The 14,791-nt window shown below is 44.1% G+C and overlaps 1 protein-coding gene across 1 annotated transcript; it reads right to left on the bottom strand.

The window, feature by feature from the left end:
• Positions 1 to 13,596: 13,596 nt before the first annotated feature.
• s100w (S100 calcium binding protein W) lies at positions 13,597 to 14,525 on the bottom strand. The gene is made up of 2 exons (XM_038977481.1): positions 14,382 to 14,525; positions 13,597 to 13,886 (listed from the first exon to the last, which is right to left on the bottom strand). Exons 1-2 carry the CDS (start codon positions 14,520 to 14,522, stop codon positions 13,719 to 13,721), a joined length of 309 nt encoding a protein of 102 aa, XP_038833409.1. The 5' UTR covers positions 14,523 to 14,525; the 3' UTR covers positions 13,597 to 13,718.
• Between the last annotated feature and the right edge of the window lie 266 nt (positions 14,526 to 14,791).

The following is a 14,791-nucleotide window of genomic DNA, read 5'->3' as shown; positions in this document are numbered from 1 at the left end:
TGTGTACATGGATTTTATAATGTCGTACAGTGGGAAGAAAAAGTATGTGAACCCTTTAGAATGAACTAGATTTCTGCATAAATTGGTCATAAAATGTGATCTAAGTCACAACAATAGACAAACACAGTCTGCTTATACTAATAACACACAAGCAATCATAATTTTTCATGTCTTTATTGAACACACCGTGTAAACATTCACAGTGCAGGTTGGAAAATGTGAACCCTTGGATTTAAGAACAGGTTGACTCTCCTTTGGCAGCAAAAAACGTCAACCAAACATTTTCTGTAGTTGTGGATCAGACCTGCACAATGGTCAGGAGGAATTTTGGACCATTCCTCTTTAAAAAACTGTTTCAGTTCCATAATATTCTTGGGATGTCTGCTGTGAACCGCTCTCGAGGTCATGCCACAGCATCTCAATCGGGTTGAGGTCAGGACTGACTGGGCCACTCCAGAATGCGTATTTTCTTCTGTTGAAGCTATTCTGTTGTTGATTTACTTCTGTCTTTTGGGTTGTTGTCCTGTTGCATCACCTAACTTCTGTTGAGCTTCAATTGGCGGACCAATAGCTTTACATTTCCCAGCAAAATGTATTGATAAACTTGGGGATTCCTTTTGCTGTTGATGATAGCAAGCTGTCCAGGCCCTGATACAGCAAAGCAGCCCCAAAGCATGATGCTCCCCTTCACCATACTTTACAGTTGGGATGAGGTTTTGATGTTGGTGTGCTGTTCCTTTTTTTCTCCATGCGTAGTGTTGTGTGTTACTTCCAAACAACTCAACTTTAGTTTCTTCCGTCCACAGAATATTTTGCCAGTAGCGCTGTGCACTTTTGCGAACTTCAAACGTCTTCTGTGGTGTCCTCCCATGAACACCATTCTTGTTTAGTGTTTTACGTATTGTATACTCGTCAACAGAAAGTGCAGCAACAGTGCTGAAATTTCTCAATTTATAGACAATTTGTCTTACCGTGGACTGACTTTTAGAGATAGTTTTGTAACCCTTTTCTATACAAGGCAACAATTCTTAATCATAGGTCTTATGAGATATCTTTTGTTTGAGGCATGGGTCACATCAGGCAATGCTTCTTGTGAATAGCAAACTCAAATTTTGTGACTGTTTTTTTATAGGGCAGGGCAGCTCTAACCAAAATCTCCAATCTCGTCTCATTGATTGGACTCCAGGTTAGTTGACACCTGACTCCAATTAGCTTTTGGAGAAGTCATTAGCCTAGGGGTTCACATACTTTTCAAACCTACACTTTGAATATTTAAATGATGTATTCAATATAGACAAGAAAAATACAATAATTTGTGTGTTATTAGTTTAAGCACACTGTTTGTCTATTGTTGTGACTTAGATGAAGATCAGATCAAATTTTATGACTAATTTATGTACAAATCCAGGTAATCTTTTTATTTATTTTTATTTCACCTATATTTACAGTAACTAGGTAGGCCAGTTGAGAACAAGTTCTCATTTACAACTGCGACCTGGCCAAGATAAAGCAAAGCAGTGCGACAAAAACAACAACACAGAGTTACACATAAACAAACGTAAAGTCAATAACACAACAGAAAAGTCTATATACAGTGTGTGCAACTGTAGAAGATTAGGGAGGTAAGGCAAATTTTGGGATGGTGAATTTTGGACCATTCCTCCTGACAGAGCTAGTGTAACTGAGTCAGGTTTGTAGGCCTCCTTGCTCGCACATGTTTTTTCAGTTCTGCACACACATTTTCTACAGGATTGAGGTCAGGGCTATTTGGAAGACCCATTTGCGACCAAGCTTTATCTTCCTGACTGATGTCTTGAGATGTTGCTTCAATATATCCGCATAATTTTCTTCCCTCATGATGCCATCTATTTTGTGAAGTGCACCAGTCCCTCCTGCAGCAAAGCACCCCCACAACATGATGCTGCCACCCCCGTGCTTCACGGTTGGGATGGTGTTCTTCGGCTTGCAAGCCTCCCACTTTTCCTCCAAACATAACGATGGTCATTATGGCCAAACAGTTCTATTTTTGTTTTATCAAAGCAGAGAACATTTCTCCAAAAAGTACGATCTTTGTCCCCATGTGCAGTTGCAACCCGTAGTCTGGCTTTTTTATGGCTGTTTCGGAGCAGTCTCTTCTTCCTTGCTGAGCAGCCTTGCAGGTATGTCGATATAGGACTCGTTTTACTGTGGATATAGATACGTTTGTACCTGTTTCCTCCAGCATCTTCACAAGGTCCTTTGCTGTTGTTCTGGGATTGATTTGCACTTTTCGCACCTAAGTACGTTCATCTCTAGGAGACAGAACGCGTCTCCTTCCTGAGCGGTATGACGGCTGCATGGTCCCATGGTGTTTATACTTGCGTACTATTGCTTGTCGAGATGAACGTGGTACCTTCAGGCGTTTGGAAATTGCTCCCAAGGATGAACCAGACTTGTGGAGGTCTACAATATTTTTTCTGAGGTCTTGGCTGATTTCTTTTGATTTCCCCATGATGTCAAGCAAAGAGGCACTGAGTTTGAAGGTAGACCTTGAAATACATCCACAGGTACACCTCCAATTGACTCAAATGATGTCAATTAGCCTATCAGAAGATTCTAAAGCCATGACATCATTTTCTGGAATTTCTGGAAGGCACAGTCAACTTAGTGTATGTAAACTTCTGACCCACTGGAATTGTGATACAGTGAGTTATAAGTGAAATAATCTGTCTGTAAACAATTGTTGGAAAAATTACTTGTGTCATGCACAAAGTAGATGTCCTAACTGACTTGCCAAAACTATAGTTTGTTAAAAATAAACTTGTGGAGTGGTTGAAAATTTGTTTTAATGACCCCAACCTAAGTGTATGTAAACTTCCGACTTCAACTGTAGGTTTTGTAGTTGTCCTCGTATTCTAAGTAAGAACCGTCCAGTGTAGTGATGCTAGTCGGGCGGGAGGGTGCAGACAGCGATCGGTTGAAGAGCATGCATTTAGTTTAACAAGCATTTAAAAGCAGTTGGAGTCCACGGAAGGAGTGTTGTATGGCATTGAAGCTCGTTTGGAGGTTTGTTAACACAGCGTCCAAAGAAGGGCCAGATGTATACAGAATGGTGTCGTCTGCGTAGAGGTGGATCAGAGAATCACCAGCAGCAAGAGCGACATCATTGATATATACAGAGAAAAGAGTCGGCCCGAGAATTGAACCCTGTGGCACCCCCATAGAGACTGCCAGAGGTCCGGACAACAGGCCCTCCGATTTGACACACTGAACTCTATCTGAGAAGTAGTTGGTGAACCAGGCGAGGCAGTCATTTGAGAGACCAAGGCTATTGAGTCTGACGATAAGAATGCGGTGATTGTCCAAAGCCTTGGCCAGGTCGATAAAGACGGCTGCACGGTACTGTCTTTTATCGATGGCAGTTATGAAATCGTTTAGTACCTTGAGCGTGGCTGAGTTGCACCTATGACCAGCTTGGAAACCAGATTGCATAGCGGAGAAGGTATGGTGGGATTCGAAATGGTCGATGATCTGTTTGTTAACTTGGCTTTCGAAGATTTTAGAAAGGCAGGGCAGGATGGATATAGGTCTATAACAGTTTGGGTCTAGAGTGTCTCCCCCTTTGAAGAGGGGGATGACCGCGGCAGCTTTCCAATCTTTGGGGATCTCAGATGATACGAAGGAGAGGTTGAAAAGATTAGTAATAGAGGATGCAACAATTTCGGCGGATACTTTTAGAAAGAGAGGGTCCAGATTGTCTAGCCCAGCTGATTTGTAGCGATCCAGATTTTGCAGCTCTTTCAGAACATCAGCTATCTGGATTTGGGTGAAGGAGAAGCGGGGGAAGGGGAAAAGTTGCTGCAGGGGGTGCGGAGCTGTTGGCCGGGGTAGGGGTAGCCAGGTGGAAAGCAAGGCCAGCCGTAGAAAAATGCTTATTGAAATGATCGATTATCGTAGATTTATCGGTGGTGACAGTGTTTCCTAGCCTCAGTGCAGTGTGCAGCAGGGAGGAGATGCTCTTATTCTCCATGGACTTTACAGTGTCCCAAAACTTTTTGGAATTAGTCCTGGAGGATGCACATTTCTGTTTGAAAAAGCTAGCCTTAGCTTTCCTAACTGACTGTGTATATTGGTTCCTGACTTCCTTGAAAAGTTACATATCACAGGGGCTATTCGATGCTAATGCAGAACGCCACAGGATGTTTTTGTGCTGGTCAAGGGCAGTCAAGTTTGGGGTGAACCAAGGGCTATATCTGTTCTTAGTTCATTTTTGTAATGGGGCTTTTTTAAGATGGTCAGGAAAGCACTTTTAACCTGTCTAGGACTGGGGTTCCGCTAGCGGCACCCCGTTCCGCTAGCGGAACCCCTCGCCAACAGCCAATGAAATTGCAGGGCGCCAAATACAAATCAACAGAAATCTCATAAATCAAATGTCTCAAACATACAAGTATTAGGTACCATTATAAAGATATAATTCTCGTTAATCCAGCCACAGTGTCTGATTTCAAAAATGCTTTACAGCGAAAGCTCCACAAACGATTATGTTAGGTCACCACCAAGTCACAAAAAACCCCTGCCATTTTTCCCGCCAAAGAGAGGAGTCACAAAAAGCACACATAGCGATAAAATTAATCACTAACCTTTGATGATCTTCATCAGATGACACTCATAGAACTTCATGTTACACAATACATGTATGTTTTGTTCGATAAAGAGCATATTTATATCCAAAAATCAAATTTTACATTGGTATGTTATGTTCAGTAGTTCAAAAACATGCTATGATTTTGCAGAGAGCCACATGAATTCACAGAAATACTCATTATAAATGTTGATGAAAATTCAAGTGTTATGCATGGAACTTTAGATATACTTCTCCTTAATGCAACCGCTGTGTGAGATTTTTTTTTAAATTCACGGAAAAAGCATAATCTGAGAACGGCGCTCAGAGCCCAAACCAGCCAAAATAAATATCCGCCATGTTGCGCCGTCAACATTAGTCTGAAATAGCATTATAAATATTCACTTACCTTTGATGGTCTTCATCAGAATGCACTCCCAGGAATCGCAGTTCCACAATAAATGTTTGTTTTGTTCGATAATGTCCATCATTCATGTCCATTTATGTCAAAATAGCTTCTTTTGTTAGGGTGTTTGTTAAACAAATCCAAAAGCGCGTTCAGGTCCAGTCGGACGAAAAGTTCAAAAAGTTATATTACAGGTCGAAGAAACTTGTCAAACTAAGTATAGAATCAATCTTTAGGATGTTTTTATCATAAATGTTCAATAATGTTCCAACCGGAGAATTCCATTGTCTGTAGAAAAGCAATGGAACGAGAGCTACCTCTCATGTGAAATGCGCGTGACTGAGAACGAGGCTGCTGGCAGACCCCTTAGTCAAACAGCTCCCATCCGGCCCCCCTTCACATGAGAAGCCTGAAACAACGTTCTAAAGACGGTTGACATCTAGTGGAAGCCTTAGGAAGTGCAACATAACCCATATTCCACTGTGAATTCGATAGGGGCTGAGTTCAAAAACTACAAACCTCAGATTTCCCACTTCCTGTTTGGATTTCTTCTCTGGTTTTTGCCTGCCATATGAGTTCTGTTATAATCACAGACATCATTCAAACAGTTGTAGAAACTTCAGAGTGTTTTCTATCCAATACTACTAATAATATGCATATATTAGCATCTGGGACTGAGTAAGAGGCAGTTCACTCTGGGCACGCTATTCATCCAAAAGTGAAAATGCTGCCCCCTATCCCAAAGTTAAAGAGCAACCAGGCATCCTCTACAGACGGGATGTGGCCAATATCCTTCCAGGATTCCCGCTCCAGGTCGATTAGAAAGGCCTGCTCGCTGAAGTGTTTTAGGGAGCGTTTGACAGTGATGAGAGGTTGTCGTTTGACCGCGGACCCATTACGGACGCAGGCAATGAGGCAGTGATCGCTGAGATCCTGTTTGAAGACAGCAGAGGTGTATTTAGAGGGCAAGTTGGTCAGGATGATATCTAAGAGGGTGCCCATGGTTACGGATTTAGGGTTGTACCTGGTAGGTTCCTTGATGATTTGTGTGAGATTGAGGGCATCTAGCTTAGATTGTGGGACGGCCGGGGTGTTAAGCATATCCCAGTGTCACGACTTCCGCCGAAGTCGGTCCCTCTCCTTGTTCGGGCAGCATTCGGGGGTCGGCGTCACCGGCCTTCTAGCCATTTTCATTTTCCTTTGTTTTGTCTTTTTTTTACACACCCGGTTTCAATTCCCCAATTACATGTTCATTATTTAACCCTATGTTTTCCCCATGGTTTTTGTGCGTGTTTGTTCGTTGTTGAGTGGTCGAGATTTCTGTGAGCTGGTGTGTTTTCCCAGCGTGGAATATATTGTTGTTTTATTTTCAAGTAAAGTACATTTTTACTCAGTTCTGTGTCCTGCGCCTGACTCCGTCCTACCCGCTGCACACTGACACGTGACACTCAGTTTAGGTCACCTAACAGTACAAACTCTGAAGATAGATGGGGGGGGCAATCAATTCACATATGGTGTCTAGGGCACAGCTGGGGGCTGAGGTGGGTCTATAACAAGTGGCAACGGTGAGAGACTTGTTTTTTTAAAGGTGGATTTTTAAAAGTAGAAGCTCGAATTGTTTGGGCACAGACCTGGATAGTATGACAGAACTCTGCAGGCTATTTCTGCAGTAGATTGCAACTCCGCCCCCTTTGGCAGTTCTATCTTGTCGGAAAATGCTGTAGTTGGGGATGGAAATTTCAGGATTTTTGGTGGCCTTCCAAAGCCAGGATTCAGACACGGCTAGGACATCAGGGTTGGCTGAGTGTGCTAAAGCAGTGAATAAAACAAACTTAGGGAGGAGTCTTCTGATGTTAACGTGCATGAAACCAAGGCTTTTACGGTAACAGAAGTCAACAAATGAGAGCTCCTGGGGAATGGGAGTGGTGCTGGGGGTTGCAGGGCCTGGGTTAACCTCTACATCACCAGAGGAACAGAGGAGGAGTAGGATAAGGGTACGGCTAAAGGCTATAAGAACTGGTCGTCTAGTGCATTCGGAACAGAGAGTAAAAGGAGCAGATTTCTGGGCGTGGAAGAATAGATTCAAGGCATAATGTACAGACAAGGGTATGGTAGGATGTGAGTACAGTGGAGGTAAACCTAGGCATTGAGTGACGATGAGAGAGGTTTTGTCTCCAGAGGCATCAGTTAAGCCAGGTGAGGTCACCGCATGTGTTGGGGGTGGGACAAAAGGGGATTTGGCATATTTGGCATATTTGGCAGGGCTGGGGGCTCTACAGTGAAATAAGACAATAATCAAAACAGCCAAAGGTAAAGGCATATTCATAATTAGGGAGAGGCATGTGTAGCCGAGTGATCATAGGGTCCAATGAGTAGCAATAGGTGAGTCAGGGAGCCGATTCAGTAGTCGCTACTATGCTAGGCGAACTGGAGACATGGTGATTCAGACAGCTAGCGGGCCGGGGCTGGCAGATGGGCCTTCGGCGACGTCGCAACAGAAGAGCCTGTTGAAACCACCTCGGACGATTACGTCAGCAGACTAGTCGTGATGGATCGGCGGGGCTCCGTGTTGGCAGTAAAGGGTCCAGGCCAATTGGCAAAGAGGTATTGTATCCCAATAATTAGCTAGTGGACCTCTTTGGCTAGCCGGGAGATTGGCCTAGCTCGAGGCTAGCTCAAGGCTAACTGGTTCTTGCTTCGGGGCAGAGACGCTAGCCAGGAGTAGCCACTCGGATTGCAGCTAGCTAGCTGCGATGATCCGGTGTAAAGGTTCAGAGCTTGCGGTAGGAATCCAGAGATGTGGTAGAGAAAAATTTGTCCGATATGCTCTCGGTTGATATCGCTCTGTGCAGACTGGCAGGTATTGACCGAGCTGAGGCTGGATGGTGTCCGAGTTAACGGTGAAGACCACTAGCAGTGACTAATTGACTACTAACTAGCAGCTAGTTAGCTGGCTAGCTCCTGATGAGGGTTCCGGTTCTAAAGTAGAAAAATAGCAGATCCGTACCACATTGGGTGAGGCGGGTTGCAGGAGAGTATATTCAGTTTTTTTTAAATCAACAAAGCATGAGAAGACTGCCTTTATTTTGGTTTGTTTGTCAATTAGGGTGTGCAGGGTGAACACGTGGTCTGTCATACAATAATCTCTCTCTCTCTCTCTCTCTCTCTCTCTCTCTCTCTGTGTGTGTGTGAGGTAATTAAAGGAACAGGATCTCCAGCTCTCTTTTTCGTGCCCCACCCTTCTTTAACACTCCCTTTTAAAATCCCTCTGTTTCCTCTCAGGGTTATCTCCAGTTACACGCGTATCTTCTCTTGCCAACTCAATTGCTACTTGACATATCAAACATGACATTTCCGTAGACCTAGCACTGAAGGATTGTCCAACCTGGTATAACAGTAACCTTGTAGGGCTACCTTGTTGACTGACTTGTAGGGCTACCTTGTTGACTGACTTGTAGGGCTACCTTGTTGACTGACTTGTAGGGCTACCTTGTTGACTGACTTGTAGGGCTACCTTGTTGACTGACTTGTAGGGCTACCTTGTTGACTGACTTGTAGGGCTACCTTGTTGACTGACTTGTAGGGCTACCTTGTTGACTGACTTGTAGGGCTACCTTGTTGACTGACCTGTAGGGTTACCTTGTTGACTGACCTGTAGGGCTACCCACACACACACACACACACACACACACACACACACACACACACACACACACACACACACACACACACACACACACACACACACACACACACACACACACATGCAAGTACGGACTCACACAGGTACACACACAGATAAAGAGATATTCACATGCAAAGTGTTTGCCATTTCGACCCCTCTTCATTTGTGCCAATAACAGGCCTACAATAGCTGACCACTGACAGGACCTTCCCTTTAACCTAGGAAGTCTCTGAGATGCAGGTCATTCTACTGCTCCTGTCCACTGGTATTGACCTGCAGCAGTGTTCTTACATCCTGGTCCTGGAGAGCTAAAGGAGTCGGGTTTTCTACCATTCTAACACTGACACACCTGGTTCAATGAATGTACCAATGACCAATGATTAGTAGAATCAGGAGTGTTAGTGCTCGGCAGGAAATAAATCAGACACACACTGTAGCTGCCAAGTAACATTACAGTTGGGAGTTGAGAGATACTTGCTTTAGCACCTGGGCGCTGCACACTTCTGATACAATATCACCATCTGTCTATGAGTAGATCTATTACAATGCATGATTTTATAGAATTACAATGAGTAGCCAAAAAGTGAGAGAATTAAAAGAAAGTAGTACTTGACATAGCTACTAAGATAGGATAACACTGAATATTCATGAGGGAGGTGTTCTCCCATTTGATCCTAGAGGCTGAGGGAGGTGTTCTCCCATTTGATCCTAGAGGCTGAGGGAGGTGTTCTCCCATTTGATCCTAGAGGCTGAGGGAGGTGTTCTCCCATTTGATCCTAGAGGCTGAGGGAGGTGTTCTCCCATTTGATCCTAGAGGCTGAGGGAGGTGTTCTCCCATTTGATCCTAGAGGCTGAGGGAGGTGTTCTCCCATTTGATCCTAGAGGCTGAGAGAGGTGTTCTCCCATTTGATCCTAGAGGCTGAGAGAGGTGTTCTCCCATTTGATCCTAGAGGCTGAAAGAGTTGGGCTCTCATTTGATCATAGAGGCTGAGGGAGGTGTTCTCCCATTTGATCCTAGAGGCTGAGGGAGGTGTTCTCCCATTTGATCCTAGAGGCTGAGGGAGGTGTTCTCTCATTTGATTCTAGAGGCTGAGGGAGGTGTTCTCCCATTTGATCCTAGAGGCTGAGGGAGGTGTTCTCCCATTTGATCCTAGAGGCTGAAAGAGTTGGGCTCTCATTTGATCCTAGAGGCTGAGGGAGGTGTTCTCCCATTTGATCCTAGAGGCTGAGGGAGGTGTTCTCCCATTTGATCCTAGAGGCTGAGGGAGGTGTTCTCCCATTTGATTCTAGAGGCTGAGGGAGGTGTTCTCCCATTTGATCCTAGAGGCTGAAAGAGTTGGGCTCTCATTTGATCCTAGAGGCTGAGGGAGGTGTTCTCCCATTTGATCCTAGAGGCTGAGAAAGTTGGGCTCTCATTTGATCCTAGAGGCTGAGGGATATGTTCTACCATTTTATCCTAGAGGCTGAGGGAAGTGTTCTCTCATTTGAATCTAGAGGCTGAGAGAGAATGTCTCTCTCATTTGATCATAGAGGCTGAGGGAGGTGTTCTTACATTTGATCCTAGAGGCTGAGGGAGGTGTTCTCCCATTTGATCCTAGAGGCTGAGGGAGGTGTTCTCCCATTTGATCCTAGAGGCTGAGGGAGGTGTTCTCCCATTTGATCCTAGAGGCTGAGGGAGGTGTTCTCCCATTTGATCCTAGAGGCTGAGGGAGGTGTTCTCCCATTTGATCCTAGAGGCTGAGGGAGGTGTTCTCCCATTTGATCATAGAGGCTGAGAGAGGTGTTCTCCCATTTGATCATAGAGGCTGAGAGAGGTGTTTTGGGTCAAATAATGCAATCCAGATAGTGAGCCAGAAGGCAGCAGTAATAAGGTTCATAGAATCACCATGTCTTGATCAGAATATTCTGTTCAGGAGTTGAGTTACAGTATATGAGCTGTATATGAGCTATTTTCTGCTTACCCAGAAAATACTGTATATTGTAGGCTGTAGATCAAGTAGTAGAACAAGGGTGCACACTTCAGAAAAGGCATTGAACTTAGTTATTTAATTCGATAAATAAAAAAATAGCAAAAATGCTTTTCAGAAACATTTGTTTTACCTGTGCACCCATATTGTATACATCTGACCCTTATTTGGACACTGTGTTAACAAACCTCCAAACGAGCTTCAATGCCATATAACACTCCTTCCGTGGCCTCCAACTGCTCTTAAATGCTAGCAAAACCAAATTCATGCTTTTCAACCGTTCGCTGCCTACACCAGCCAGCCCGACTAGCATCACTACTCTGGACGGTTCTGACCTAGAATACGTGGACAACTACAAATACCTAGGTGTCTGGCTAGACTGTAAACTCTCCTTCCAGACTCATATCAAACATCTTCAATCCAAAATCAAATCTAGAATCGTCTTTCTATTTCGCAACAAAGCCTCCTTCACTCACACCGCCAAACATACCCTCGTAAAACTGACTATCCTACCGATCCTCGACTTCGGCGATGTCATCTACAACATAGCTTCCAATACTCTACTCAGCAAACTGGATGCAGTCTATCACAGTGCCATCCGTTTTGTTACCAAAGTGCCTTATACCTCCCACCACTGCGACCTGTATGCTCTAGTCGGCTGGCCCTCGCTACATATTCGTCGCCAGACCCACTGGCTCCAGGTCATCTATACGTCTATGCTAGGTAAAGCTCCGCCTTATCTCAGCTCCCTGTGGGGCGGCAGGGTAGCCTAGTGGTTAGAGCGTTGGACTAGTAACCGAAAGGTTGCAAGTTCAAATCCCCGAGCTGACAAGGTACAAATCTGTCGTTCTGCCCCTGAACAGGCAGTTAACCCACTGTTCCTAGGCTGTCATTGAAAAATAAGAATTTGTTCTTAACTGACTTGCCTAGTTAAATATAAAAAAAAGGTAAATTTGTAAGTCGCTCTGGATAAGAGCGTCTGCTAAATGACTTAAATGTAAATGTCACGATAACAACACCCACCCGTAGCACGCGCTCCAGCAGGTATATCTCACTGGTCATCCCCAAAGCCAATTCCTCTTTGGCTGCCTTTCCTTCCAGTTCTCTGCTGCCAATGACTGGAATGAATTGCAAAAATCGCTGAAGCAGGAGACTTAAATTTCCCTCACTAACTTTAAACATCAGCTATCTGAGCAGCTAACTGATCGCCGCAGCTGTACATAGTCCATCTGTAAATAGCCCACCCAATCTACCTACCTCATCCCCATATTGTTTTTATTTACTTTGCTGCTCTTTTGCACACCAGTATCACTACTTACACGTCATCATCTGCTCATCTATCACTCCAGTGTTAATCTGCTAAAGTGTAATTACTTTGCTACTATGGCCTATTTATTGCCTTACCTCCTCATGCCATTTGCACACACTGTATATAGACTTTCTTTTTTTCTATTGTATTATTGACTGTATGTTTGTTTATTCCATGTGTAACTCTGTGCTGTTGTTTCTGTCACACTGCTTTGCTTTATATTGGCCAGGTCGCAGTTGTAAATGAGAACTTGTTCTCAACTGGCTTACCTGGTTAAATAAAGGTGAAATAAAACATTTAAAAAATATTCTACTATTCAACCTACCTGATCAGAACATTGAAAGTAGTAGTCGAATATGTACAGATCTAGGATCAGTTTACCTTCCCCTAATTCTAATCTTAAGAGGAGACAACACACTGATCAGTGTCGAGGGGCTTCATGGGAGGGTGAAACCAGTCTATATTTGTTGTGCCAGCTGTGGGCTCTAGTCTACTGTGAGAAACATGGTATTAGCATAAGGTGAATGGATTCACCAGACCATAAAGCATTAGGTCATAATCAGGCTTCTACCTTTAATCTCAACATTATACCTGTTCTCTAATCTAACACTGTGACAGGGAGACACACGGAGTCCTCAGGACATGGGCTGGATGGGAGGATGAGAGGGGGAGTAAAGAGGGGAAGAAAATATGTAAACCAAGCCTACACCTGAGGCGGGTTCTCACCAAAGAATGAGTAGAACAGGGTAACAGACATTCCCACTGAAAGGGTGATGGGTGGACGGATGGATACTGCGAGATTCTGGCAATTAAGATTTGGTACGTTTTTCTACTTACCCAGAGTCTGATGAACTTGTGCATACCATTTGTATGTCTCTGTGTGCAGTATGAAGGAAGTTAAAGGTAGTTTCGTGCCAATTCTAACTAGTGCAGAGACCGCACATAGAAACACGTCTGACTCTGGGTAAGTAGAAAACAACATAATTGCCAGAGCTCTGCAGTATCCCTTTAATGGGTGTACCAGTTGTAATGTCTGAGAATTGGTGCTCATCACATCATCTTGAGGAATTCTGAACCTATAGTTCCAACTCCATCACAAAAATAAAACACACAACACCAACTACTGTAGCAATCTGTCACGTTCCTGACCTGTTTTCTGTTGTTTTTGTATGTGTTTAGTTGGTCAGGGCGTGAGTTGGGGTGGGCATTCTATGTTATGTGTTTCTATGTTGGGTCAAATGTGTTGCCTGATATGGTTCTCAATTAGAGGCAGGTGTTTCACGTTTCCTCTGATTGAGAACCATATTAAGGTAGGCTGTTCTCACTGTTTGTTTGTGGGTGATTGTTGCTGTGTCTGTGTTTTGTTGCACCACACGGTACTGTCTCGTTCGTTCATTCGTTTTTCCTGTTTGTGCGTTCTTCGTGATATTGTAGTTCTCATGTTCAGGTCTGTTTAACGTCGTTTGTTGTTTTGAAAATTGTTCAAGTGTCTTTCGTGTCAGTGTTCGTCTTGTCTAATTAAATCATCATGTATTTATCACCCGCTGCGTCTTGGTCCACTCTCTCCCCGAAAGACGAACGTTACACAATCAAGTCATAAAAAAAAAACGGCAGATAAGTTGAGAAGACAACATCTTTAAAGCACCATACAAGTTACAGTAAGAGCATCATTTTCTCTCTTTCATCATAGAAAAGCAGTATGTGTGTGTCTCGATACTGGCCACACCTGTCAACAGGTTCTTTTTGGCCCCTCATTCAGGCTTGTCAGGCTTGCCCTTGTTGCCCTTGTTTCTGGCTCTGTAGTAGCCCCTGGCCAGAGTAGCCAAGAACATGGAGAACTCTCTGAAGTTGATCTCCCCATCATGGTTCTTATCCAGGTTGGTCATCGCCTCCTGGAGCACTGCTGGTTCCACCTTTCCCTGAGACACACAAACGCATGCATGCATACACACACACACACACACACACACACATACACACACACATACACACACACACACACACACAGACACATGTGGGTTTTCTAGGTATCTTGTAGACATCATTATTATTATTATTATTATTTTTTTTTAATCATTATGCAGTGGTATGTGTATGTTAATAAAACGTTACTACTATGTTGTGGTATGGATATGTAAAACATGTGTATAGGCTGTGTGTGTGTGTGTGTGTTTGTGTGATAATAGAATAATATACTTACAGTTATGCGTGCATCGATTTTTCATATGGGTGGGCCCAGGAATCAAACCCACTATCCTGGTGTTACTAGTGCCATGCTCTACCAACTGAGCCATACAGGACAACACTGTGTGTGTGTGTGTGTGTGTGTGTGTGTGTGTGTGTGTGTGTGTGTGTGTGTGTGTGTGTGTGTGTGTGTGTGTGTGTGTGTGTGTGTGTGTGTGTGTGTGTCTTACGTGGAACTCTGAGCTGGCCAGCTCTTTCTTCATCAGCTCTGCGAGCTCTGTCCCGCTAAGCTGGCGATTCTTATCATCCTTTGTAGCATATTCCTCAAACACCTCCACCATGGATACAATGGCCTTCTCCAGACGAGACATACTGTACCTGGGGGAGAGAGAGGAGGAGGCAGGTGGACGGAGAGAGAGAGTTGGGAAGAGGGGATGAGAGAGGGAGGCAGGGGTGTGGGGTAGGAGGAGAAAAAAAGAGAAAAGGGGGGAAGAGAGGAAGAGACAGGGGAGGAAAGCAGGTAGAGGGGAAGTTATGAGTGAGGAAATGACAGGGAGGAAGAGTATTGGATTAGAGAGAGTAAAGCAAGGGAAGGAGGAGAAAAGAGAAGAGAAGATAGGATGAGAGTGACATGAGTATT

Source organism: Salvelinus namaycush, chromosome 37, assembly GCF_016432855.1.
Source record: "Salvelinus namaycush isolate Seneca chromosome 37, SaNama_1.0, whole genome shotgun sequence".
Classification (NCBI taxonomy): Eukaryota; Metazoa; Chordata; class Actinopteri; order Salmoniformes; family Salmonidae; genus Salvelinus; species Salvelinus namaycush.
Note: the sequence above shows the minus strand (reverse complement) of the source record. Positions and strands in the feature narration are given on the sequence as shown.

Coding starts and splice junctions, on each gene's coding strand:
- s100w (XM_038977481.1), bottom strand. CDS start 14,522: ATGTCTCGTCTGGAGAAGGCCATTGTATCCATGGTGGAGGTGTTTGAG. Junction 13,887..14,381: donor TGGCCAGCTCAGAGTTCCAC/GTAAGACACACA, acceptor TGTGTGTCTCAG/GGAAAGGTGGAACCAGCAGT.